A 27,178-nucleotide genomic window follows, 5' to 3' on the forward strand; every position below is an offset into this window, starting at 1 on the left:
AACAGTCGTCGAGCGGAGATGCACAATGCATCGCCATTTGTTTGCCGAGGGGAACACGGTGTAGCCGGCTCGTCTGCCTCATGCCAGTCGGCTGATTATGGAAGGGTGCAACGTGGTTCAAACTTAAGTAATCATGAAGACGAAAGGCAGGAAAAACAGAGTAGTGAGCATGCGCGCGAGGCGGGCTAGACGGGCGCAGCTTTTAACGGCGCACACACACACACACACACACACACACACACACACACACACACACACACACACACACACACACACACACACACACACACACACACACACACACACACACACACACACACACACACACACACACACACACACACACACACACACACACACACACACACACACACGGTGTTCCTTGCTTGGCAGGCGCGCAAGGACAAAAACACGCGGAGAAGAGACAGAGAGAGAAGGGGTAGGCGCCAACAGATCCGTCCAGCAAACACGTCCGTCCAGCGGAGTTACCCGAATGAGATGAAGAAGAAGGAATAAAGCGGAGGCAGAAGAGGAAGAAAAGGAGGCGCAGGATGAGACGACAACGCATCGTCCCGCCATCAAGTAGCGAAAGCGTCACGTCGGGTCTGCGCTGCTTGTCGAGTGGGCAGCGCAGGCAGCCGATAAGAGGAGGGGAAAGCGAAACACGAGAGGAGCCTGTCGAGTGGAAGGCAGGGAGGAGGGAGGCGACAGACGCACGCGCGAAAGACAAAGCTCCAAGGGCGACAATGTGGACGAAGGAGGGCGAGCATCAGCGAGGCGAGAAGGGCCGGCTCAACCACGGTTGCGAAACACGGGCGCGCCACAAGCCAGTGGTGGGCGCAGCAGAATGCGACAGCGGAGGGGTTTTGTTTTACGCCGCCGCCGCCAGCGTCGCTCACACGGTCGCTTTGATTCCGAGCTTTGCTGCTGCTGCTGCTGCTGCTGCTGCTGCTGCTGCTACACTCTTGCGTCTGTGCGTAGACAACGCCAGTTCTTCTCCTCGATGAGACCGTTGCGCGCGTACCTCGCGTTTTATTTCCCCTCTGTTCCACCGCTTATTCGATTTTACATAGTCTGTTCATTCGCGGATAGGGAGCGAAAGAGTGCCAATTGAAACCGGGAGACTTTCGATCGCACCGAGAGAACGAAGACCGTCACAGAAGAAAGGAGAGGAAACTGCAAGAGGAAAGGAGCGACGAGAACGACAGACCGCGAAAAAAAGAAAAAGGAACGAATGAAAGACCGAAACGATCGTGCCTACTTCAAGTAAAGCGCGAAAGAAAAAAAGAAAGGGAGGAAGAAAGAAAGAAAGAAAGAAAGAAAGAGAGAAAGAAAGAAAGAAAGAAAGGGAGGAAGAAAGAAAGAAAGAGAGAGAGAGAGAAAGAAAGAAGAGGAGCAGGGGGAGATGCGAAAGACAATGGAAAAGCGAAGGAGCGTAGAAGTACAGGGAGGAAACAAAAGCGCTGCCAAAATGCAAATAGGCTGAGACACGCGGGCAAAACACGATCACGCTTCCGGAGCTCCCTCTCCCCGTCGCTGTCCCGTTTCCGACAACATTGCGCAAACACACGTCGCCACTGCGCGTGACAAAAAATGCGAATACGCGTAGAAGAAATAAACTAATGCACGAAGAAGAGACAAGAGCGCGCACTACACACACAACTGCGCAGATTGAAAAATAAAGGAGGCATCGACGCAGACCGGGGCTTCTGCGAGGCGATGCGCAAAGTGCCTCTTATTCCCTCCGTTGTTTTCACACTGTCGATGTTGGCCCCGCTATGCTGCAGAGACAAGTTTCCCACGGGCCTCGAAGAGCGAGCTGAGAAGAGAAACTCTTGGAGTCGGCCACGCTACAGTTTAGTCGAAGCAAGACAAAGAAATACTCTGCGGGAAAATATGTCGAGATGCCCGCCTGTCTGTCACCTTCGATTATTTATCGCGAGCGCCCGAGAAAAGCAGCCGAAGGAAGAGCGTCGCGAATGGCGAGTGCTTCCGCAGCGATGAAACTGTCTAGCCGCAGTATAACGTCGGTTTTCCCGCATGTCAACTGCTCGAGTGATCTCGTTAGGGAGTCTCTACTCTTCACGTCACGTTTCCACCAGTTCCGTTGGATTCCAGGGTCGCCTGGACGTGTCTTGCGGAGTGTTCCGCAGTTGCGGCACTCCGGCTTTCACTTGCGTTGCTGCTCCTAGCTCGCGAAAGTGCGCATCGGATCGTTGCGTTTCGCAAAGGTGTAGATATAAGGAGTCGAGAGCTTTATAAGCACTTCGAGCATATGATCGAATTTCGCTTTCCACGGGAAGACATCTGGTTTGATGTCCCGATATACTACTTTGCTTAGTGCCTATCGATGAAATCCTTAAACAGGGCGGAACTAACGTTTCCATAAATGGTCTTGTCTTCTTCAAGGCAGCAACTTGTCCAAACTCTAGCGACACACCCTGTTTAAGGATTTTTCATCTTCAAGCCTCCATGCTCTCCTGGACTTCTGACTTGTTTAATGCCTATTCTTACGTGCTATAATGAAAAAAGAAACATGAAGGAAAAGCACTGTAACCCAAAAGAAAGAAAGAATTCAGAACGGATCAGGAGAACGTGGCCAATAGAATGCACAGTGTTCATGCCAAGTGTATGCATACCGTCTTCGTAACGTGTTTGGTGACAGTGATGGGAATTAAACCAAAGCCCACGAAGATCCCTGCCTCGTTACTAAGTGCTTGCCACCGTGGTTCTGTCAGTATGGTATTTTGCTGTTGAGCGTCACGTCAAAAGATTCAACTGCTGGTCTCTGCAGCGGCATTACAATGACGGCGCAATGCAAAAACTCTAGTACACATAAAGGTACACGGCAACAATTTTTCAGCATAAAAAAATGTCGCCCGCATGTTCCCACGGGGGGAACCCGAGTAAATGCGTCGCAGAGTGGTGGGGGTATCGCGTGAATGTTGCGTAATTGGGTATGGTTTGGGAATGCTTAATTGTTACACGATGCGCACACCAAGTACGACTTGAACGGCTCCAGCGTGCACGAAGTTCCGGGTCCGCAGCTCGCTTCAAACGCTTGCGTTCAGCGTCGTATGCTCGTCTCTTCGCAGCCTTGTCTTCTGCGTTGCTTGCTGTTGTTGACGCCGACGACAGTGAGGGTGGGGTAACGTTGCCTTCAACGAGTGGTGGGACGCTGATTGAAGGTACTGTTGCTTCCATCGCATCTACTCGAGTCAAGCAAAGCTTCAAGTCAAGCGAAAGCGAAGTAAAGACGCCCTTGACTGAATTCTGACTGCGCGCTCCGCCGCTTATTTACACACCGCCCGCGTTCGAGGGAGAGGAGGGAGGGAGGGAGAGGAGAGGCTTGCTGCCGGCACGAGACGAACCGAGCATGCGCAGTGGGGGTGTGGACGGCGCCGCCGACGCCGCAGGTGCGACTAAGAAATGCTCCGCATTTAAAAAGAAGCTGCCAATCTGTAGGCAAGGCAAATCTGAACGAAATATTACTGCACAGCACGAAGCACGGAATAAATAATCCCGTCTCAAAGAGAACCACTAATCGCTTGATCTCTCCTCGATAAACTACGTATCAGGCGGGAGCGACAGGTATTGGCTGGTTTTATGAACGGCGCCACAGCGTACGATCTAGAAGGTCACGTGTCGCGTCCTGTGGGTACAGCGGCCGCCCACGTGGTGTCGCCACTTGCCGGAACTACGCGCGTCTCAAGCAGAAGTAGCGGCCAATATGGTCTAAGAGAGAGAGGGAGAGAGAGAAAATGCTCAAAACCATGACGCGTGGCAGCGTAACTTCAATCCGTGCCTCAACCCCTAGCTATCCACCCACTCCCTGCGTAGCGATCAAAGTAGAAAGAAAGCGGTAGTCTCGTGCGATAACTCCGGTTATACCTTTTAATAGTAATTGCACTGTATAACTTGGAAAGGTGCTGCAGGGCCCCTTTAAGTTTTCCGCGCACGTTAAAGATTTATGAAGTCGTCGAAGTTAAGCGAGCCTTCCCCAACCTCGTCCCGCAAGTCTTGAAGAACACTTCTCAGATAAGCTTCCTGGGTTTCCAGAATACTATCTAAGCCAAAATCCCGATGAAAAGGGAATATATCGCTACAAAGGCTACATGACTGCAGAGGAATGAACACAGCGTATGCATAGCATTTACGTACTATTTGGACCATTGCCGAAAGAAACAAAGAAGAAATGTAATGGCGCTGAAGAAAGAAAGAAAGAAACGGACGCCCATGCGGGGCGCAGTCAGACATGAAGAGACGACTGGCGCAGCATCCGTAATAAGGTTGCATAATTGCCGACGAAGACTGGCTGTAATTACCGTCCCGTGTCGCGAAGCTGCAGTGATGCCTTGGAAAGCACACGTGCGCCAGCGAGTAGCGCACGTCGAGCTAACGCCGCCCGGCGAGCACGGCGCGCCGTTCGGACTGTCCTTCTGAGGCGTTCGCGTGAAGACTACGGCGAGAGTAGGAGAGGCACTAATAATAAGAGGGACGTTCAGAACAGCGCTGTAAACGAAGAAGGCGACAGGCTTCCGAGACGCCCACGACGAAGCGAGCGGCTCGCCGCCATCAGGGTCTCAAACAGAGTGACCGGCTTCAGCTTGCGAATGAGCATTCGGGATTTCTAAGAAATTATTAAGAAAGAAAATGAGGAGGGAGACTGAAAGAAAAAAAAGGTTTCACAAAACAATGAGTTCCAATAAACAAAGATTGCAGCAGCAACAACGACGACTACGATAATGATCGTGATCATGCGCAGGATCACATACGATATTAGAGAATGCGCTATAGTTTTAAACCACAAAAAAGAAAGAAAGAACGCTATAACCCTTTCCCTCCCTTTTACGAGTATATTCGTCATGAGATTTTGTACCAAAATGACTGATGACGACTATACTCGTCGTCAACAAAAATTGGATCCCACACGGAACCAATGAAAACTATATTTTTCATAGTTGTGTTCCTCGAAGCTAGATACCAATGTTGTGCCATTTGCGTCTCGGGTTTCATTGTAATGCCATGCGGTGAAGCTATCTTGGAGCTATCATTTTTACGCAATTAGTTAAATACAGGAACCCCATCGAATAATGGTACCGTTTTATAAAAAAACAAAACAAAAAAAGCTCTACAAATTTAGCGGAAAAAACTGTCGGTAAGCTTTGGTACATTTTTCTTCTTTTTTCACGGTAGAGAAAGGGTTAACTTGTGTATAATTCGGCAAACGACTGTCACTGGTACTGCTGCCAACACGGCATCTTCATCTTAACTCAGGGCAATTGAGCTCTTTATCTTAAAGGGGCCCTGCAACACCTTTCTTAGTTATATTGGAATAGTCTCATTATTGACGTATGACTCTTCACGAGTCATATGCCGCAAAAATTTTTCGAATCCGTCAAGTCTAAGTGGTGTTACCAAATTATAGAGATCACGTTCCGCAGCTTTCTCCCTCAACTCAACGCCGCGATCGCGCGGAAAGCTAGGCAGCGAGTCGAGGGAGGGAGCGCAGAGGAGCGAGGCTCCGCCCAAGAGCGCCGGCGGAATTTTTTTCTTCATTTTTTTCTCTCTGACGTCAGGGCGCAACCACGTGGTCTGTGCCGCCATTTCCGGTCGGCTTGCGTCGTTCTCGTCGAGCGAAGTCGATCGCACTGTGTATCACGCGTGCTTGAAAACTTGAAAACTGCGCGTCGGTTTGGTAATGTTGGGTGTGCACCTCGAACGCCGTAGTGTTTTCATCGCTCTGCCAACCATGGAAGCAAACCTGCGCGCTCGTTTGGAACGAATGACAGCTGAGATCGGTTTCGGCCCATACTCCGATACACCGCCTCGTAGGACGGCACTGGCAGACGACCCCGAAGCGCCGCCATTGCTGGACGCCAGCATTGTTATCGGAGACACGCTGCGCCCCTGCCACGATGCAGTTCTCAGCTGACGAGGCAACACTCGAACGGCTGCCACTCTCAACGGCAACCGGCGATGGTCAAAAGCACAGAAATATTCACGTTTTCGGCACTGCGCATGGCGAAGAAAACGGAACCACGCAACTACGAGCAGACGAGCTGTCGGTGAGACCGGAAGTGCTAATATTAATGTTTGTTCGGTGTTTTTAACGCGATAACATAATATAAACATACATATTATCTACTTATTGAACTCGAAATTAACAACGAAAGTAATAATGAGGGTGTTATCGTGATTATAACATCAGCCAATGGTGGAACTGCCGACAATCGCGTCATATTTTGCGGACTAATACATCATTTGTCGAGAGAAGAGGAAGCGATTTTCAGCTGACTTTGAGAATTTATTGTAAATTCCAGGCCGTGCGCATCGCTATAATATTTGGCTCGCGTGTTCTCGGGAGCCTCGACTACCGATCGGCAGCGCTTTTTGAGCATGCATGAAAAGTGTTGCAGGGCCCCTTTAAGCATGGTATTCACCGGAATTCTTACTTGACCATGAAGCTTCGCCAAATGCTGCTTCAAGTCGCACTCGATGTCGTGACAATGATTCACGACTTGTTGTTTCGCACCCGCTTCAGGTATCAACAGACTTAAACAGAAATTGCGTCAGTGACTTAGTTCGACCCGTCAAATTACCACGCTGATCGACTTGGCCGAATGACAATAAGGGTACTGAATAGCATCCACATGTCATCACCGCGTCTTTTTTTGAATCTACATGAAGCATTCCTTAGCGCTTTGTTGAAATGCTTAGAATTCTGGCAATTCGCATGTCGTCACGAAACCAAGCAGCTTAATTTTGTACGGAATAAGCCTTCAAATTTCAGCGCACATCATTTTTCTTATTGAAAGCAATACGATTATCAAAGGCACACCGGGTAACGAAACGTTGAAATGCGCTCTCCCCGTGAATGTCAGTAAAAGAACACGAAACAAGTTTCGAGAGCATATTTTCATTGCTTAAGCTTTCTATTTGTGTACAACACAAAAAGCTCAAACAACCTGCGGTACAAAATCTTGCGCTTGCTCCAGCCCCAAATATAACCCCAAAGAAGCGAAATAAAGTAAGGGCCAACCTTCCCCGGCGCTGGTCGTTTTCTTTTTTTTTTTTTCCTTGGCAGATATTACGCGGCGTTTCTCCCTTCTCAATTTCCAACGAACAACCTTTTTTTTTTTTTTTCACTTGGCGGCAGACCGTCTTTTCAAGTAATAAACCACGCAACATGTTATGTAGCTATAAAAATATTCGTATTAAAAAGGAGTAAATCACTTCAAGCGAAACGCACCGTGCATGTTACCACCAAGGTTCGCGCAAAAAGTCACACTCGCTCGTTTTACTGCACGCGCTATCGTAGTTCTTGGTACTTTCAAATTTGCCCAGTATAATTTCTCAAGATCAAGCGTGCGCTTTCTTTCTGTTTTCTTAGCCTTTATTATTATTATTATTATTATTATTATTATTATTATTATTATTATTATTATTATTATTATTATTATTATTATTATTATTATTATTTATGCGCAGCAGCATGTTTCGGGCGGAAGGTAGCATGTCGTAAACCAGCACCATCAATTCGTTTTGGAATCCTGTAAAGGGTACTTTGCCACTTATGCATTGTGCATGCGGAGAAGCTACACTAGTTCGTTATGGAACAAGACGGTAGCGTATTTTTAAAGAGCCGGATGAAATATAATTGAGACAGTAATGCTTTTCGTCAAGACACATGGCCAAATATATAGATGAATATAGAAACAAAAACAGTTTCTGTTCCCAGAGCTTTACGGCTATGCAGCACTAAAATAAACCTGAAAAGCAAACTTTCGCGCGCGCTTCTATTGCGCTTAAACACAATAACTTCAAGCTACACCGCCTTCATTTTCTTTTTTTTAGGAACCTGGTTCCTTGATGGGTAGCAATACTAAGTGTTGGGTCATGGTAATCGGGTAAGCCTGCCTGCGCGGCTCTGTAGGCAGCGCACAGGTTATTCAATATTATGCTAGCTGCAAATCACTCATTAGACGCATCTGTTACTTTCTGCTTGGTATAAGATGTCCTCCGCTTCTATACAGATACTTTGGCTGAGTTTGCGTGATTGTTAGTGTTATTCGCCGCGAGATCGGGCTACAGGTGACAGCACCGTCGCCGCGCTAGTGTGGATAGGCGGTCGCCGGCGCGTTACAAACGCACACAATAGCGCTTCGTTGTGAGTAATTTGACCCGATTTTCGGCTAATAAAATGCGTTGACTGCAGCTTTCTGGTAATATGTGCGCCCTTCATTCCCGAAATAATGCACGAAGCGCGCCGAACGTTACTATTACTTGTGAGAGAAGCGCATTCTGCCAACGAACGGGGTTGCTCGCCTTCGGCAACAGTCGGCGTTTTCGCAATAGATGACGTTTTCTTGTTGTTTTATTTGTACATGTTCAGCTCGTGTTGCACCTACTACGCACTGCTGTAGCGCGACTGAATTAAGTATTCACTTCTTGTTCATATGGATACCCCCCAACAAAAAGAAAGCCTGTATTCCTGCACGATGAGTTCAAAAAGCACTTTGTGCATTGTGTGCTCAAATATTCTACCACATTTCTTATTCAGTTCTCCAATGTAGGTCAGTTGATAGGTTTACTGAGGAAATCTACGTGGCTGACAGCGCTTTAGGGCTACAGAAGCGTTTAACACGCACACGCTTCTTTTTATTCCAGTAACAGTACACAAACGTAACTGTACAGCACGGAACTTTCTTCGATTAATTACTGGCACGGCAGTAATGGAACAAAGGCCCGGTTATTTCACGGGACCAAAGTACGTTTTCTCAGGCGAATAAAGTCCGCTGCCTTCCGCCAATCTATTACAACGTAACACAAACGCTCGAGATAATGTAAAGAAAAAAAGATGTGGCTTCGCGTGAAATTACTACGACATAAATGTAAAGTACGCCGTTTGGATTAATTTTGACCATCGGGGCTCTTTAACGCGTACCTTAATCTACGTACAAGGGTGTTTTTGTATCAATTTCCCGCCACAAGTTGAAATTGCGCAACTTCAACTCAGTTTTGCGATTTCCGTGTCATTCCATTTTCTGTTCTGTTTAGGGGACAATTTAAGTACCGAAGTGTCAGACGTGGCTTGACAAAAATATTTCTCTGCAGTGGGACCAGGACCGTCCACAACTAAAGCTCGTCGCGTAAGCTATAAACGACAGCCCCGAAGTTATACACCAAACCACAATGCGCAAGTGCATGAGAGCCTTTTTTTTACCACCTAGCCGCTAAAAGGCTATATTCACACGAGATTTAATACTTGTCATCTTTAGGGCAACGTCAAAAGCACTTTGCAATGCGCTTGAATCACAGAGCGGCACCTACACTGATATGACTCTCGCGAACGGAGGGTACGACGACCACACACAGCAACCTCGACAAGTGCATTCACTGATCTTATAACAGTACATAGACAGCCGATCAAGGCCAAATGCTTCTCTGCATTGTGTTAGGCATACGTACGAGCAGTTAAAGTTGCACTAACGCAACGGAACAAACCGCCTTTTGAGGACGTGCATGACGTACGCGCACATGCAAACACAGCGTGGCTAGCAGACGACGCATGGAGCAATCCACACTAGGCGCGGTTCAGTCAGAAGCCGCGAGGTGGCGACTCCGCTCGATCTCGCGGCCAATAGGCGTACCTCGGCACTTGGTGAAACTTCACGGCAACAGATCTTCGTACCGAGGAACGCATGTTGCAGCGTATATTGCCAGTGGACGACAAACGATCTCTTACCGGCAGAAAGTAGGAACACCACATTTATATGAGTAACAATTCTGAAAGCCTTCAATACCCCATAAAAAGACGGTAATTATGTTTTAATGGCAGTGACATCCACGTAGCGTAAGCGTGCCATATGACCTATTTGACTATGAATGCACGAACTTCGAAAATGGAAATGAAACTTCGTGTTGTCGCAAGTACTCTATGCAACGGTAACTTTTGAGAACGTTCTTACCTGCCGTACGCATTTTAAACTGTTATTGGTTATAGGCATTTTAAACTGTTATCAATGTTATTGGTGACGTTTATGTTGGTGACGTTACAACTTGCAAGCATTTACACTCGATATAACGCTTTTAATTTTGGTGGAGGCGAAATGCTAAAGGCCCGTGTACTGTGCGATGTCAGTGCACGTTAAAGAACGCCAGATGGTCGAACTTTCCGGAGCCCTCCACTACGGCGTCTCTCATAACCATATCGTGGTTTTGGGACGTAAAAGCCCAGATAGTAAATAAAGATATAAAAGTTTGAGAGAGGCACTACACGTGATAGCCGCTACAAGAATCGACAGCATCAAATAAAAGTGCAAGAATGGTAAATGTAAATGAGATGACGAAAGGAATGAAAAAGTACGGAGAAGGGCAATAAATGATAGAAAGAGGCGAGGAGATTTTTTTACTCTTTGTTATGCAATACTAGGAATCCTCTTTAAACACTGGAAATCGCAGTCGTGTATGGAAGAACGTCGCTCGACGGGAGAGAAAGAAGCTGTTGAACAGGGGGCGTCGTAATGAAACAGGACTAGAAATGAAGAAGGAAACAAGGAAACGCTGACTCTTAAGTCTCTAAATGAAGCGAAGAGAAATCATAACGGCCGGAAAACCTCGGCGGGCCAATTAGGGAACTTAAGACGCTTCCTGTCTGGACGACCCGAATTAGTATTCCAGTGGCTTCCCTTTCTTTGCCGTCCGACTTTCATTCGGTGTCATGAAATGAAAGGGAGATGATTGAGCAAAACGCGATGGGGAAGCTAGAGGGGAGAGGATGCTGTCGTTCCTCGTGAATTCTCAATGATGGCTAGAGTGTGCTTGAAAATGACAAAACGGAAGTCGATTCTGCAGCCTCTGTCGAGCTAGTCATGGAGCATGCGCCTTATAAAAAGGCGAGGGGCGAATATGAGCGACATAGATGAAGAACCGCGAAATAATGATGGAAGAAATTGAAGCCAACAGAAAGTTCATGTATCCTGCGCATTAAAACACGCGAGAACAGCTGGCTTAGGTTATGTCCCGATGTTCCGCTGCCGTTTTTTTTCCCGCGCACCTTCTTGCGTGTCTCGGCGTTTGCTTTCGCGATTCTTTCAGGCCAACTGTGTAGCGCAACTCGGCTTCCGTTTACTTTCTTCCCGCTAGCCGGACTTGTGCTCACTTTATAAATGGCAGCCACCTCACGCAGTGGCTGAACAAGCAACTGCGATAACAGACGGCCAACACTAGGCCTGGCCGACCACCCGACCTTGACCGCTGGATTAGTGGACCTCACCACCGCTCGTTACTGGACTTCATACACGAAGCAAATTTATATGTGTATTTCTGAATAAATATTATGCCTAAGGGCAGACTTTCGAAAAAAAAAAGCACTCTTCATCTTCAAGCAAATAATTCAGTAACTTACGCCAAGGCTCACGTTGTCCCAAATCCAATACCCCTCTGTGACAATCAACTTCCATCTTTCTTCCTCCCTCCCTCAAGCACACACAGCAACGATCCTCACGCATACTTACTTACTCGTCAGCAACGACTCGGCTGCCCCTAACCGGCTGCCATACATGGTTTGTTTGTTTGTTTGTGTGTGTGTGTGTGTGCGTGTGTGTGTGTGTGTGTGTGTGTGTGTGTGTGTGTGTGTGTGTGTGTGTGTGTGTGTGTGTGTGTGTGTGTGTGTGTGTGTGTGTGTGTGTGTGTGTGTGTGTGTGCCGCGCGCGCGCGCAAGAGAGAGAGAGAGCTAGAGATGGCGGAAAAGGAAGAGGGAGAAGAGGGGCCGTAGCACCGGGGCATGCGCTTCCCGCCCCCGCCGGCGTGCTTCGGCTCGTTATACGCTTATTAAGGGAACGCCGGAAAGATTCCCAGCCAGGTGCATCCATCCTTCCCGGAGCAAGGCAGCACGATGCGGCAGTACTTTGTGGTAGGCGCGAGCGTCTGAGGAGCTGCTTCGATCCTCCGTTGCATTCTCTCGACAAATAAAAATATCAAATAAAAATTGCGCCGCCGAACAGCCATAATGGGCGCTAGAAGACGTGAGGCGGGCCTCAAAAGGAGGCAGGGTCGGTTGTTACATATTATGGAAGAACGCAATGGCTAGGCTGCCAAAAAATAAGCAATTTGGGATTCTTCCAAGAAACAACGAAAGAGCGATGGGAACAGAATGAGATGAAAAACTCATCACTAGGTGTATGCGATGAGAGAGAGAGGAGGAGTGGGAGGGGTGTAGTAACAGGAGAGAAGGAGCGGCTGCTAAGCGCAGGCACGTAATTTTTCTTGAGTTCGACAGCCGCGTCTCTTCCGTAAGAAACTACCAAGCCACAGGGAGCTTCGAGGTTTGCAAGGGTGAGCTCACCGCACGGACTCATTTCCGGGAGGCGTAATTACTCGGCCGAAGAAAAGAAACACGGACGGGCCGCCGCACTGCGGAGACGTGCCCGCCATCCCTCGAAGCTTCCTCGCTTCCTCTTCCGACGGCCAATTTAGCGGACGCCACGGAACCCAGCGACGGGCGCTGCTATTGTGTACCGAGTCAGGAAACGTGTCCCGGCGTGCCGCATCAGGATTTCTCGGCGTCGTTACGCGTGCCTAAGGAATTCTCGTGGCGTAATTCTTCATACTGCGCAGTACTTAGCTACTCACGTGACCTCTTAAATACCCGTTTCATTATGTCCACTTCTGAATGGTTCAGTTTTTCTCGTTCAGAATCTGGAAAATCGGGGTATTCGGCGACATTCCTTTAGTGAAGGAAAAGAAACAACGGTGCATCTCTGGTTTCTCAATCTGCTGCTTTTTTAGAGCGCGAGATGTTACGGGTAGTTTCGACGGGCACCATTATAAATACTATCAAGAAGTCGCCACGGCTACGACAACGCAGGAAAAGCACAAATACTTGAGAGACAAAATGAAGCGAATTGGTTTAATAAAAGCCGGTCGATCAAGATATCGTCGCTCAGTTGAGTCGACCTGGAGCTTCAATTTTCGTTTATCTCGAGAATTCAAAGCGGACGCCGCACGTTATCTCAATTCGAGACGGCTCGATCAACAGATTACTACGAGGCAAGAAGAAAGGAAACGACGACTACGCTTTTCGCCAGTTCACAATATCCACCACTGATCAATAGATACAAACAGCGCACGGTACAAAACGGGCGTGAGACCTGTATATTGTTGCGCGAATCGGGAATGCGAGCCTTCATCGCGCAAGGGTCCCCAACAGAAGTGGTCGACGCACGCCAAAGCCACGACTCACGAGGCGTGTGGAACGCCTCGCGTTGAGCGTGCAGCGGCATTCGTCCCATCACACCTTGCACCGCTGACTCAGCTCTTCATCGCTAGAAAATTAAAAAATTAACTGCTCTCTCTCTCTCCTCGCATCTTGTCCATAGAATAAGGACGATACACAATGCGCCTAAAGCGTTCCATTTATTCTTTCATGAGTATGCAAGGCAAAGTGATAGTAATAATGGCTGGCGTTTCACGTCCCAAAACCACGATATCATTATGAGGGTCGCCGTAGTGGAGGGCTCCGGAAATTTCGGCCACCTGGGTTTCTTTAACGTTCACCTAAATCTATGTACACGGGACTCTAGCACTTCACCTCCATCGAAATGCGGCCGCCGCAGCCGGGATTCGATCCCGTGACCTTCGGACCAGTAGTCAAGTACCATAACCACAAGACCACCACGGCGGGTGCGAGGCAAAGAGGGGTGCACGCTGTTGCTAAGCAACGCGTAAGAATGAAACGAGATGAAAGAGGGACAGAACTTCACCGAGCGGATAAAAACATGAACGGAAAAGAAAGCTTCGTCACTAAATGAGGCAAGGCAAGCGAGGACAGACAGGGAGAGGCCCTGTTTCGGAGAAAAGCACACTGAGTTCAGTAACTGGCGGTGCGCCGGTGAACGACACCCTATACGGACAAACGCTACGACACTGCAAATCTGCAACCGTTCAAGAAGACAACAGCCGTTCCTATAGCTGTTGTCTTCTTCTCTTTTCGCACTTTCCTTTCATTCGTCGCTACTTCCTTAGCTCAGATGTATGTAGCACACATCCTCGACGATCTTTTTTTTTTTTTGAAGCGGCCTCGCTTCCACGACCACCTCGAAACGACGCCATCTTCTCGAAGGTACCACGTACACGCGTTGGGCCAAGCGTTGCGTCTCGCAAAAACGGCTTCTCTTTGAGAAGCGCGCTCTATCCTTACCGCCCTACTCCTCCTCCTCTTTCTTTCGAGGTTCCCACTTTCGTAGAGTTGAGGACTACGACGGGCGTAGCGCAATCATAGGAAGAAGCACAAGAAAAAGCGGGGCTGCCTCGGAAGTTTAACAATAGGTTGTCAACGTGTGGCAGAATCCCGGTCATCATGGCTTACAGTTTTTCATATATATGTATATATATATAGAACGCTGTTCGTACTCCGACGCCGCAGCGGTCTCTTTTGGGGGAAGTGAAAGACATAAGAACAGAACGGTGCGTGTGTGCGCTGTCGCCGAAAGAAGCCCCGTTCTTTTCAACGGTTCTCGACGGTGTTCTCAACTGTATCGCTTCAGTGTTGTTGCGCTCCTGTAGCAGGCTTCGATGACCGGGACGAGTACAGCATCGGGAATTTCCGCGTCACAGAACGAAAAGCCGCCGTATTAAAGCTCGGATGCGGGCGTGAAGAAGAAAAAAAGATAAAAATTTAAAAAAGGTCTAATTTTGTGCCAGGCGGCAAGTCCCCTTTTGGGGCCTCTATATGTTTTGCCCAGGGTATCGCTCACCACGTACGACCTTTCACGGAAGGAGCTTAACGCTCTGTCCTCTTGAAGGAGTATATAGTGCGGGCGAGCATCCGAGTGTTCTTAGCGCGCAGTCTGCCCTATCGATCAGCTACGAGTATACGAGTGGTGGACTGATACGGCTCGCCACGGTGTACAGTGGCGGCTTGAATTCGACGTGTTCCTTAAGGACCTTAAATCGACAAAATCACTTTCAGTGCAGCCAGGCGGAGCGCTCCAGCCAATGTTTGGTGGTGATAACGAGATAAGAAATTGCTTTCGTCGATGACTCATTGTCGTTTGTTATTCGCGCAGACGTAAGGTTTTTTTTCTTTGTAGAACGCCGCCATATTTACGTTAGCATGGTTGCCTACTTCGCCCTGCTGTCAGAAAATTTCACACTGGGGTTTTATGAGGCATGCCGCAGTTGGGAGTTAGTTTTGACCTCCTGGGATTTTTTAGAGTGCACCTACATCTGCGTACACGGGCGTTCTTGTAAATTACGTCCATCTAAAGGCAGTCGCCATGAGCGGGAATCAAACCCATACCCTCGTGGTTCACTAAGAAGCACTACAATTGTTACGCCACCGCGGCTGGTAACGTGCCGTGCACTTCTTTGGCCGTCCTCGTTCATTCTTGCACAGGTCACAGTGGATAGACTTGAGGCGCATATGGTTTCCATATTACGGTCACGTTACACGTTTAATACCGACAAGCACTTAACCTGTAGGCTGCTTGAATTACACGCTTTTTTTTACGTATACCGAAAGCAATGCAAAAACTGCAGTGTCTCTGACTAATTGCATTTTAAAGCGAGTGAAACGTGAATGTCGCCACTTCTGCCGAACCAAAGTGCCGCGGAGTGAACTGTGGAGCCCGCTTACCCCGTAACATGTCTTGCACGAAGACCTTGACTTCCGCCCTGGGACGAGGAAGACGCAGCCCTTCGGTGATCGGGTTGCTCGCTTCGGCCACCAGGTGGTAAGTTCCCGGCGAATCAAACGCGTGCTCGAACGTCATGCCTACGAAGAGAGACAGTGGAAAACTTAGTGCTTTGGAACAACTACGGTGACGATCACGATGACGGTGTGCCGTCCATAAAGAGAAAAAAAGAACGCAAAGCGACGCATCTGCTACGACCGGAGGTGGGCGTATGTGAGTTGGCTATGAATACTATGCTAAAACAAGTGTTTACATATGCTATACACTAGATTATATGACAATAGACTTACTTGCCTAACAGCGTCAGTAGGAATGCAACACAACACCGAACATTATTAGAGCAGAAAGAAGATAGAGATCACAACTGGACTATGTGTACGATATTACCACACGGTAAGAAATAAGATTTAGGGCCATTTGATTTCGATCCAAGCTATGCGACCGCGCTAGCTCAGTCTCGTGAAAGCTGCAGGCACAGTGAAAGCAGCCACGAAGAGGTGTGGCGGACGATGGTCTTGCTCTCCATGCGCGCATATTAACGACCGCCGCACTGCTTACTCAGTTCGAAGGCTCGACCTTCCCATTTCTTAAAAATCATAAGCCGAGAATAAAGTTCCCCAAAATAGCTTTATGCTTGATGCGGTAGGTACGGCACGACAATAACTTAGAAGAAAACGGAAGATAGGACAGAGCGCTGTCTTTCAACGCGTGTTATTCATGAAATGAGCAGCTGTTCCGCGGTCATTGCTCTTTCGTGCCTCTCTGTTTCCTCCCAGTTACTTTCGCCATGTACCTACCCCATTAAAAACACCCCCTTTTCAAACAAAGAGGGCCGATCGCGGAACGTGCGTTCAGGAATCGATAAAATTGTATAAGGGCGTCAGTGAGCGTCAGTGAGCGTCAGTGAGTTTTCGAAAGGCTTCGTTAACTCTCCGACTTTTGAGCGAACAAAGCCGGTCGCATTAAACACTAGCGCCCCTGCTCCCACTAGTAAAATTTCTAGGATCTCATGTCGCAGAACCAGTTGTTAACGTAACCAGTGTTAACATTAACGACAGCAGTTGATGATAAAAGTGAAGCTATATAAAAATCTTAGTGCAATGCTGTATTCTAAGTTCCAATAAAGGATGTGCTTATATTCCAGCCAAGTTTAGTAGCTCGGCTTGCCTAAGGGTGTGCTGCAATGGTTGCTTGAGATTAAAAAGGGAGGCCCTTTTGAAGCAATGTGTGCCGAGTGTCGCCTATGCAGTCGCTATATATTGAGGGGCGGCCGCATAACTTGGGCGTTTTTGCCGCACTTTAACGCACGAAATGGTGAACAAAGGATATAAGTTTTGTTTCTGCTTTCTCCCTAGCGTTTTCCTTAGCAGCAGCAACTTCAGCGGAAAGCTTGACGTAGGGCGACGCGCCGCTTGCAGGTAATCTGTGTACGGCTCGTATCTTTAAAACATCCAAAAGCACGATCGTGCTACCTTTAGGCTGAACGAGCAATGGACCAAATCGAACCGGGCTGGGCGAGGCCTGATTGTTTAGGGCCGGGCCGAGAACGAGCCAAAATTAATATCGAAATAACAGGACTGAGCTCTGGCGGGCAGGCGCATGGCATTTTCAGGCTTGGGGGAAAAAAAAAGATAAAGTGACCGTAATGCAAGACGTATGGGTCTCAGAGTGGCACTCGCACTGACTGAGTTGATAAATTGTGATTAACTGTGAGCCATCTTTTTCTCCTCAGCCGATGTATTCATCCTTGCGCCCCAGCCCGAAAGCTTCCTGCAGCTAACGTGGTTTTGCACTGCCTCCAAGATCGGAAGCACTGCAAGCTTTCTGCACCGTACCCGGTATGTAACGTTGGTATGCACTGCCCCTGAGATCGGCACACCTATGACCATGCGAAAATTTCGCGTGATAAAATCATCACGTGAAGTCTTCTAACGTGACACCATAGTGACGTCAAGATGGCATCACAAATTCTGACGATCTGTGTCGTCATGATGACGTCACCAAGTCGTAATCTCTAATCGCGTGACTTTTCGCATCGTTCTCGCTGACGCTCACGGTCGCTTTTCCTCGTTTGACGAGGAATCTAAAGCTTTCGCGTTAAGATCTTCACTTGAAACACAACCATCAACTTCGTTTATGCCAATTGCTGCTTATATTATTGTGTATTCATCATTCCACTCCAATTTTAATTTATGACATACCTTAATGTCAATTCTATCATATATCAACTTTAACTTATCCCATTCAATCCCTTATCTCTCTCTCTCTCTCTCTCTCTCTCTCTCTCTCTCTCTATATATATATATATATATATATATATATATATATATATATATATATATATATATATATATATATATATATATATATATATATGTATCCTGGCTTTCGGACAACTCGGACTGGGGCTTGACAGGGTGGCCTGGAAGAGTGCCTCTCAGTACTTGTGGCATTAGAAAAAAAAATTGCCGTGCTTGAACGCGGTTAAAAGGAATTTGCTTGTTTTGTTGAGGGACGATAGCCTTGGTTTCCGGAGACTTAACTATATTGCATGTCTTGGTTTAGGCAAGGAAGGACGACGACAAGTCCACACGCTTCAAGTACACGCCACGACAGGGGAGCACCACAAGACAGCACAGATGCTTCTCGGCGCCGTCGGCGCTTTAAACGCGAGCGCGCAGTGAACTTGGATGCAGCCAACGCGTATACGGCGGTGGCGGCACAACAGACTCACTTTGAGCCGCTGTACATTTTCGTGAACGCGCCGTACTAGTTTTTCGTTGAAGCTCTTTCGCCGGCGCTGACTTTGGCTGAAGTTGAAGTTCAGATTCACGGAACGAGGTGTCTTCTGGATTCGTGTCGGAAGGAGTAGAGTTATCACTCTAAAGAAAAAGATAGCGGACCGTGCAGTGCTTTAAGAGGAAACTGGATGCAAGAGCAATAGCGCATAATAAACCACGCAGTTAGACCAGCGCAAAGGCAGATGAAAGGACGGACAGAACTAACTAACTAAAAAAAAAAGAAATCGGCACTGACCTTCAACTGAAATTCGTCATTAAATAACAAGCAATACGTATGTACGCCCACGTGGAGAACCATAAACAAGGATAGGTAAAACGACACCGATAAATGTTACAAAACTAACAACGGACCCAAGGTAACATGTCACGGCGCAGACTATTGCGTGCATATTGCTTGCTCCTTGACAATAAAGTTCAGTAAAGGTGAACTGAGGTAAAGTGGTGTACCATCACCACTTCACTTTAGACACGGGCAGTCAGCGCCTGTCCCGTGCCTTCTTCTCGGTGCCCACTTTCCTACGCGCTATGTCTGTCCGCTTTATCGCTGCACCTTGACGGGACTTGCACCGAGGAAGGCAACACTGGCTGCGATATTAGGGCACCGGTGTTCGTACGCCGTTACCCGATGCATCAGCGCAGCTTCTCCGAGCTCATCAGAACAGAGTGGACAACACACGTGGCGGGAGTACAGAGCTGCATGCACCTGTAGGGATGCGACAGAGCCTCGCAAGCCACGTCGGTGCGACGAGGACAACACCGTGCACAACACGCATCCCGAGCGAACTTAATTAACCTAAACGAATAAGCACCCTCACGAGGACAGCGACGCAGCAACAGATGCGAAACTCGTTCAATCGCTCGGCGAGCCTTTTAATTAGCCGGCGCTGAATCACGGGGCGAGAGAGGATGGAAGGGAGCGGCGGCCACTTCGCTTTCGTGGCTGCTGCTACAGCGCTGCGAGAGGTCGGGAAAAGTGGATTCTTCCAAACGAATGTCGAACGGCACGCACAATGTGAGTATACCGTTTCGCTTTGAAATCCGCTGGAACCAAGCATCGAGTGCCACGCGAGCGATCTTGAGACGGAGTGCATGATTTTTAGTTATTATATGGAGATCTTTTTTTTATCGAGCTCAGCCATGCGTACTTCATTTGAACGACACAGTGTAATGTTGCGTGCCATATCGGCAGTAAACGAGACGGTGGAGATAAACGGCGAAGGATAAAAATGGAGAGCGAAGAGGAGGAACCTTGCGGAGAACTATGGCGAGGAAGTGCGGAGCAGAGATTCTTCGTAGTGATAGACCGTTTTACCGCATAGGTGGCGTAACAGCATCGCGGAACCTGTGTCACTGGGATCCGGCGGACGGCTGGGACTGAAAATGAATATTACCGAGTAAATTCATTCTTAGCGACGCGGATCACAGTTAAGGATGCATGCATCCCTTTTATTAAATGTAGGAGAGGTCGGCATCACGTGTGACGCCCGATATTCGAGTTGAGGCGAAAAAGCACGGCTAGGGAGGACGGCATTCTTTAATCGCCCGTAGCTCGCTTGATACGAGGTGCCTCTCTGAAATTATGGTGCGAAGATTTGCCCCCGTCGTAGCTTAACCGCTTGCATAGCATAAAACGGTAGCTTAGCACGTAACGTGTCGCGCTGCTAAGCTAGGCGGCGCAAGATCGATTCCCGGCTATCTCGATGGGGGCGAAATGAAAATACCCGTGTGCTTAGACTCACGTTCGAGAACCCCACGTCATCAAATTAATACGAACTGCCCTACTACGGCGTACCTAATAATCTTATCGGGTTTTGGCACGTATAAAACCTCAGCGATTCTTGTTATTAAAACTTGGAAAAAAATTACGCCATCTCCCGCTAAAGGGGACCATGAGGCGATGCCAAGCCGGATCACTTGCACGATCGCGTTCCGTTGGCGTTCGTTGGGCATGCTACCGACCTCGCGTCGTGGAACGCGAAGAGGAACGCTACGCGCGTCGTGTCTTCCCTCTAGCCTGGCCGTTAATTCTCACAGGGCGAGCGGGGAACGCGATCGACAGGCGCGCGAGAGAGGGGAAGCGTAGGAGAGGAGAGAGAGGGGGAGGGGACGCGCATGCGCTGGAGCTCATTGCGGCGTTGCGCAAGAGAGAATTTCGGCATATCGAGCCCGCATTTCAGAGGAGTCAACCGAAGCAAGCGCTGGACTGAACGCGCGCAGCGCTCTACCACTTGAAGGAGAGGATACTAGAGAAGGAGAATAACGCATGCGCCGCGAGAGCAGAAGCGAGAACGCAGGAGAAGCGCAAGCAGGTGCTGGGAGAGAAGTGGAGAGAGTAACGCGCAGCTGTTGGAGAGAGGGAAGGAGGAGGGTTGCGCATGCGTAGTGTGAGTGCGGACGCCAAGGCCAACGGCGCAGGACATACCCCAGAGCAAGAGATGCTTCGCATCTAAAAATCTGTTTCAGGGGCTCTTTAAAGAACAACTTAATTATTAAAGAAGTGAGACGTCTTTCACTCGCCGATGCTCCAAGACAAGGCGCTTTTTTTTAATGATACAGTCGTGCCTGCGTACGGTCTCGTTTATCGTTATTACTTTAAGACAGCGTGGCATACAGATCCACAACTCGCCGTATACACGGACGGCACTTCCCTAGCCACCGCGACTCTCCATCGCGTCTGGCGCACAGCGGGCCGCCCCGGTGTACAGGCCGAACGTTTCAATTTTCCTCCCGTTAATAATGCAACACTAGCGAACTTAGTCGCGGCTTAACGAGGCGACGTCCTTTTCTTTTTCTTCCAGACAAGTTGGGCGCCTTTCCTCTACTGCAAAATGCAACTTGCAGTGGCCCACCGGATCGACTTCTTCTAACCCGCTGCTGCAGCAGTGCCCGAGGCGAGCGGGTCGCTCCTTCCGAGCGCGCATTTTGGGGCTCCAGCCCGCTGGTGGGCTACTGGGAGGGCGCACGTCTCTGGTGCGAGTGAGTATACGGCGGCGCGGAATTGGACCGTTAGCCCGCGCGAGAAGATTGCGTGCCCGGGAATCCAATACAGCATCGGGCCAAACCGAAGAAGAGCCCGGAGGGGGAAAGCAGCATCGATGTTCTATAAATACGTACACGAAGCAGTTCCCTTCCCCGCCCTGCTTTGAACCCGAGCTCGCGCTGGCGCGTGCCTCCCAGCCTGCGACTAAAACGGAGACGCCGAGATACGGCGATCGGGGAGAACCTGCGTCAAATGCACTGCCTTCGGCGTTAGTATGTGGCGGCTGCGCGAGCGCTTCTGAGATTGTTTCGACACGGCTGCCGCGTCATTCGATTTGTTATAGCGTGTAGCCAGTAGAGTAGCTGTGGTAACGCTGTCTATATAACTAGCAAGGCAGCTTCCGGTCTTCTCGGGCTTTTCTATCTTTTTTATTTGGTTTAATTGCTTCGAGCAACTTTCGACGAAAGCCGAAAGCCCAAAGTCACTTATACTACACCGATCAAGCGTTAGTGAATATCAATCGGCGCTTTACAGCATTAATGTAGGTAACTCATGTTCGCATTTAAAGATTATGGCTAATAGAGGTTAACGTTTCACGCAACTATTAAGAAGGTCAAGGACCGTTTTCTCCATTACAGTGGTGATCGTATAAATACCTAAATTAAATATTTACACACTTGCCTCTAGGCCTTTTCATAATGGTCAATACTGCAAAGGTGCCATGGGAGAACAGCTAGAGGCAGCGACTCGTACTAGCGTCGACGCTATGATACACCACCGCGTCCAATCGGTAAGTCACCTGGCTTTTCACAGGCCCACCCTCGGTGTAGTCTTGAAGCGCGTCAATGGGGAAACGAGAGCACGTTGCCCTGGATCGAATGCCATGTTCGACGAGTATAGTCCGCAACTCATACAAGCAAGCAATGAACCAACGCAGAAGACTCACCCGTGTTTCTGGCACGTAGGTTTCCTGCAGGTGCTGTGGCCGAGCGCAGTTCCCATGCGACGGTGATGTCCTCGCCTCGGCGCAGCGCGGCCCGGAACGAGCCGAGGCGACCGGCCACGACCACGGCGTAGTCGCTCGGCTCGAGCGTCAGGCCCTCGGCGGGGCTGCCCACGTACACGGTCCGATCGATGAGCCTGGTCACGTTGCCCAGAGGGTTGCTGGCCGTCACCGACACCGAGAAACGTCCTCCTGCGGAAGACGACATCATCTTCTCTGCGACGCTAACTCGCTTTGCATCGACCTCGGGCGAGCCACCACAAAGAGCCACGAGAAGGATAGAGCGCTTTTTTCGGTCTACATTGCAACTCGTGCAGTTCTTGCAAGCCGCAATTGCGGCCACTGCAGGAGTCGAGGAAAATACAGAGTGACCAAGGCGGCGCGCCTCGGGCGCTAGCGCCACTGCGATGGCAAGTTCCTAACTTCAACTCGGGACTTTAATAACTACCCATTTGGGCGCAGAATTACGAGACAACTGGTTTCGAGCTTCGAAGAGTCAAGAGACCCGATAACCCCTACACAGTATGCATGTGCGCCCTACCACCTGCAGCGATGTGGATGCATACACTTATAAACAAAAAGTCGCGCACTGTCGAAACTTCGACACTTCGCCTTCAGGAATAAGAATGTAGCTAGTGGTAGAAGAAAATAAGGCAGTAGCCAAATCAAAGAATGATGGGAACCTCAATGATGGCAACGAGGGAAGGTAGCGGAACGTGCAAAGAAAAATAAGGGGGTGGGGGCGGTTGGAGGGGATAAAGAAACTGCGAAAGGGAAGCGTTTCTCTGGGGGTTTTCCAACGTTCCATCATTACAAGCACAGGCCTACAGGCTTAGTAACTCCGCAAGAGTAAATTTGTTCTTAACCAGTATTATTACTACTATTATTTGGTTTCGATACACAGAAAAAAACGCCAGGCCTGCGCGGAAAGCGCAGCACAGTCACAGCGAAAGCTCGAAGAGGGGCATATCTGGAGCCCGCTATAAACTCTCTCGTGGCTACTAATACAAGTACACTAGCAACGTACCAACTACGCCACAAATCATAATTTTTGTGAAGTTGGGAAGCACCCACCACGACATTACTCGTCATTCTGCGGAGAAGCGAGGTACCATCTGTAAGGCGTTATGAGCAGTTTCTTGATGCGACGGCTGACGTCGATGAAGAATTATGACTGAGCCTTTTGTAATGGGTTGGAAGCTTTAATGTACCCACTAATTACTTAATTCGCATTGTGTGACGCCCGGTCGTTATGTCACTCTCCCACCACGCTTTATAACATATGTTAACGTGTGAAAGAGAGAGAGAGAGAGGGAAATAACGTTATTGATACCCTGACAAAATGGACCATAGGAGCCATATGGGCTTCCTTGGAACCAATAGAAGTGGACTTGCGAGGAACCCACTACGCTATAAATCATCATAATTTTTGTGAAGTAGGGAAGCAGCCACTATGCAATTTTTCATCATTCTGCTGAGAACCCTGGTACCTGCTAAACACCTGTAAGGCATTATGTGCACTTTGTTGATGCTGTGGCTGATGACGATGAATAATTATGGCAGAGTCCTTTGTAATGGCTTGGAAGCATTCAACAACCCACTCGTTGCGCAGTTCGCATTGTGTGACGCCTGGTTACAGAATTCGCATTTTGTGACGCTTGGTTGTTATTTTACTCTTCTACCACGCTACATTACATATGTTAATGTGGTTACTTCCCGACATGAAGCCTGTATAGGGTCTTTTTGCAAAGCAGTTTCAAGCACCGGCATGGCTCAGAGGTACAATACTGGGCTCCCACGCAGAGGGCCCAGGTTCGAACCTCGTTCCATCCTGGAAATTTTTCTTATTTCATTTTTTTTATTTCGAGCGATAGTGGTTACGGACACCGGCGGCGGCGGCGGCGGACAACTACTGCGCCCAAAACGGCCTTTGTTGTGATCTCATAACAGCTTTCGCTGTAATACGAAGACACAGAGGAAACAGGGCGGGAACAGGCTGACAACTGCCACCTAGAGGGACACAACGCCTGTCTGCTCCTTCGGGAAACAGAGTACTGGTACTCATTCCACGCATAACGATGCCGTATACCGTCGATGTTTCCGAATATGTGCAACATGTTAGGTCCTCACGCGTCTGACATTCTCTCACAGCAGCGTAAAACAGCGATTCAAACTCGAAGCTTCAGAACACCATAAGAATGAGCGAAGGAACCGCGTGCGTACTGCGTGCAGCATGTGCCCTTCTCATTTTCCCGACGACTATACAAGCTTTACTTCCTATTAAATGCGAAGCATTTTTTAGCGAACCTCTGGCACTTTGAGCGTTTCTATCTACGTATCTATCTACGTATCTATCTATCTATCTATCTATCTATCTAGCCGCCTACGTCTGGGTGCTCTCATGATAGCCTCCTTAACATGGTGTAGACCAAAATTTGCATGGGAGGGTAAGAGGATTTGACGAATATGATTGCCGGGTCTTGACATGAATAACGCTAAAATCCTGTCGCGTACGTCGTCAAACCCTTTCCACTAGACACGTGTGGCACATACCCATTTACTACGGGCCGCGGTGTACGGGTATGCGCCACAGGTGATTGACAGTTTATATCTACCCAGGAACGGCGAGAACAGACATTGGTAACTTAAATCTAAAGCGTTAAGGAAAGCCAACGTCGGCAGCATTGACTCAACGAATAGAAAGAATGAAAATTAGGATCCCAGCAGGAATCGAACCCAAGAATTCTGCGTGGCTATCAGGTATTCTACCACTGAGCCACACCAGGTCTATAAACTGGTTTGGAAAAACAGCCTACGCAGGCGTAATATCGGTGCAACGTCCATTGTGGTTGTGGTGCTGGCTATCTAATTTTACAAGAAAGCAATAAACACTACACGATACTCCTACGATGTGTATTTCTACAATACAGGCGTCATATCAGATTAACGTCTGTAGTTCCAGTGTTGGCTCCGCTTTTATAGCAGTCTAATAAACACGTTTGTATTCCTATGATTCAGCAAGCTATATTGAAGCATTGCTCGATCCCGGATGAATACATTAACGAAAGTTACATATAATATCCACATCACCGCTCCGTAAAGTGCACTTCGTCCACCGGAACGACGGAGTGTTCTCTTCATTTCTTACGAGGCTGGGCGATGGCCTCATGCTGACCGAGGATGATGCCAGATTGATTGACAGCTGCTTTGTAGACTAGGCTACGTAGGCCACATACGCCCAGGTAGTCTATGAATACGACAAACACCATCCACTGATGTTGGTCTACGTAGCACTATCGAGGCCTACCAGCCTCGACGGCCTATACCTCACCAACGCGAAGGGTGGCTACAGGTTCCGACATGTCGCCGGCTCTGTAGACAGAGAATTTGTCGACGAAATGACTGAGGCATCCACGAATTCCAACAGCTCTAGTATACCACATACTTCACTACACATGGGCCCCTCGTCACCACGATCACGACCGGATCCTATAACAAGTCATGACCAGCTGCTGGTGCTCACTGATCACGGTGATGATGCCCTTGTTCAAGAACTGTCAAGAACTTTTTGCACACATGCACACGGGTTCGTGAAACGTGCGTGCGTTCTCGGGGCACGTATAAGCACTATATATCAGCTTACCGCTTCTGGTGTTGGTAATACCCAGGTTGCCATTGGCAGCGTTACCCAACCGTAAACAACTGGTTATATAACACATATGCGGCTCTTCAACATATATATGTGTGCGTATCAAATTTATACAAATCTTGTAATGTGTCGCTCAGTAAAAAGTTACGCCACAGTCACCTACCCCCCGCATGCTTCGCGTACCATCGACTCCCACGGTACGTGGGATCTGTCGAATTTTTTTTTTCTCTCTTTCTTTCTATCTCTCTCTATGGTACGTATGTACATGTCCGAGAGAGCCGGCTCTGTTCTGTGCTCTGCGTGATTCAACGCGCGCACCACGGAAATCTCTCTTAAAAAAAAAACAAAACGGAGTACGAAGGATGACGGTCCCCTACGCTAACACCTCCGAATTTTTTTTTATATAGGCTCCGCGTCACTTCTCACCGACTCGCATCACTTATAGCACGTCACGTTACCATGCTCTATTAACAAGCGTCAAGCAGTTTGTGGAAGAGCAAAGCCAAGGCATCACATCTAAACTGAGCATAAACACATCGCACCACAAAATTATCGAGCTGTCGCCAAAAGGCACGCCTGTGCTGCTTTCACTAGGGAACAGCAGTCTACGCGCAGCCGATGCTCCGAGTGCTTTAAATACGTGAACAATTATTCGAAGTCCAGGCCTGGGCCTCACGTGGGATGACTTCTAATGCGTACTTTGTTTCCAACCGGTCATGTACACCGCGGTCGCGTTACGTTAGAAATGCAATAACTTTTTTTTTTCTTTGCTGTCAGTGTTTAACACAAAGAACCACGCCTCCGTTCACATGCACTCACGATAAAAGTAAGAGGGACAAGCGAGCGGTCCACTATAGCGACGGGGCGTGTCGCAACTGAGGCGATGCTTTTGCCCTGCCTTCGCAGCTGTGACAGGACGGCGGAGAGATAAACCGCACAGCACGAATGATTCGGCCGATAGAGCGAATTATCGGCCAGTCGCGTCGACATCGCCGTCGCGCGACGTCAGTCAGCGCTGAAGAGCGCCTAGCGTCGGCAGCTTCGCGA

General features: G+C 48.7%; 1 protein-coding gene across 1 annotated transcript in view; it reads right to left on the minus strand.

The window, feature by feature from the left end:
- The window catches only part of LOC119385456 (uncharacterized), a 529,083-nt gene that overhangs the window by 104,532 nt on the left and 397,373 nt on the right, over positions 1-27,178 (minus strand). The window contains exons 8-9 of the mRNA XM_049413202.1: positions 22,426-22,674; positions 15,641-15,778 (exon numbers count right to left, since the gene is read on the minus strand). Of these exons, the coding sequence (XP_049269159.1) occupies positions 15,641-15,778; positions 22,426-22,674 (387 nt within the window). The remainder of the gene's footprint in view (positions 1-15,640; positions 15,779-22,425; positions 22,675-27,178) is intronic.

The sequence above is a fragment of the Rhipicephalus sanguineus genome, chromosome 3 (assembly GCF_013339695.2).
Source record: "Rhipicephalus sanguineus isolate Rsan-2018 chromosome 3, BIME_Rsan_1.4, whole genome shotgun sequence".
Lineage (NCBI taxonomy): Eukaryota > Metazoa > Arthropoda > Arachnida > Ixodida > Ixodidae > Rhipicephalus > Rhipicephalus sanguineus.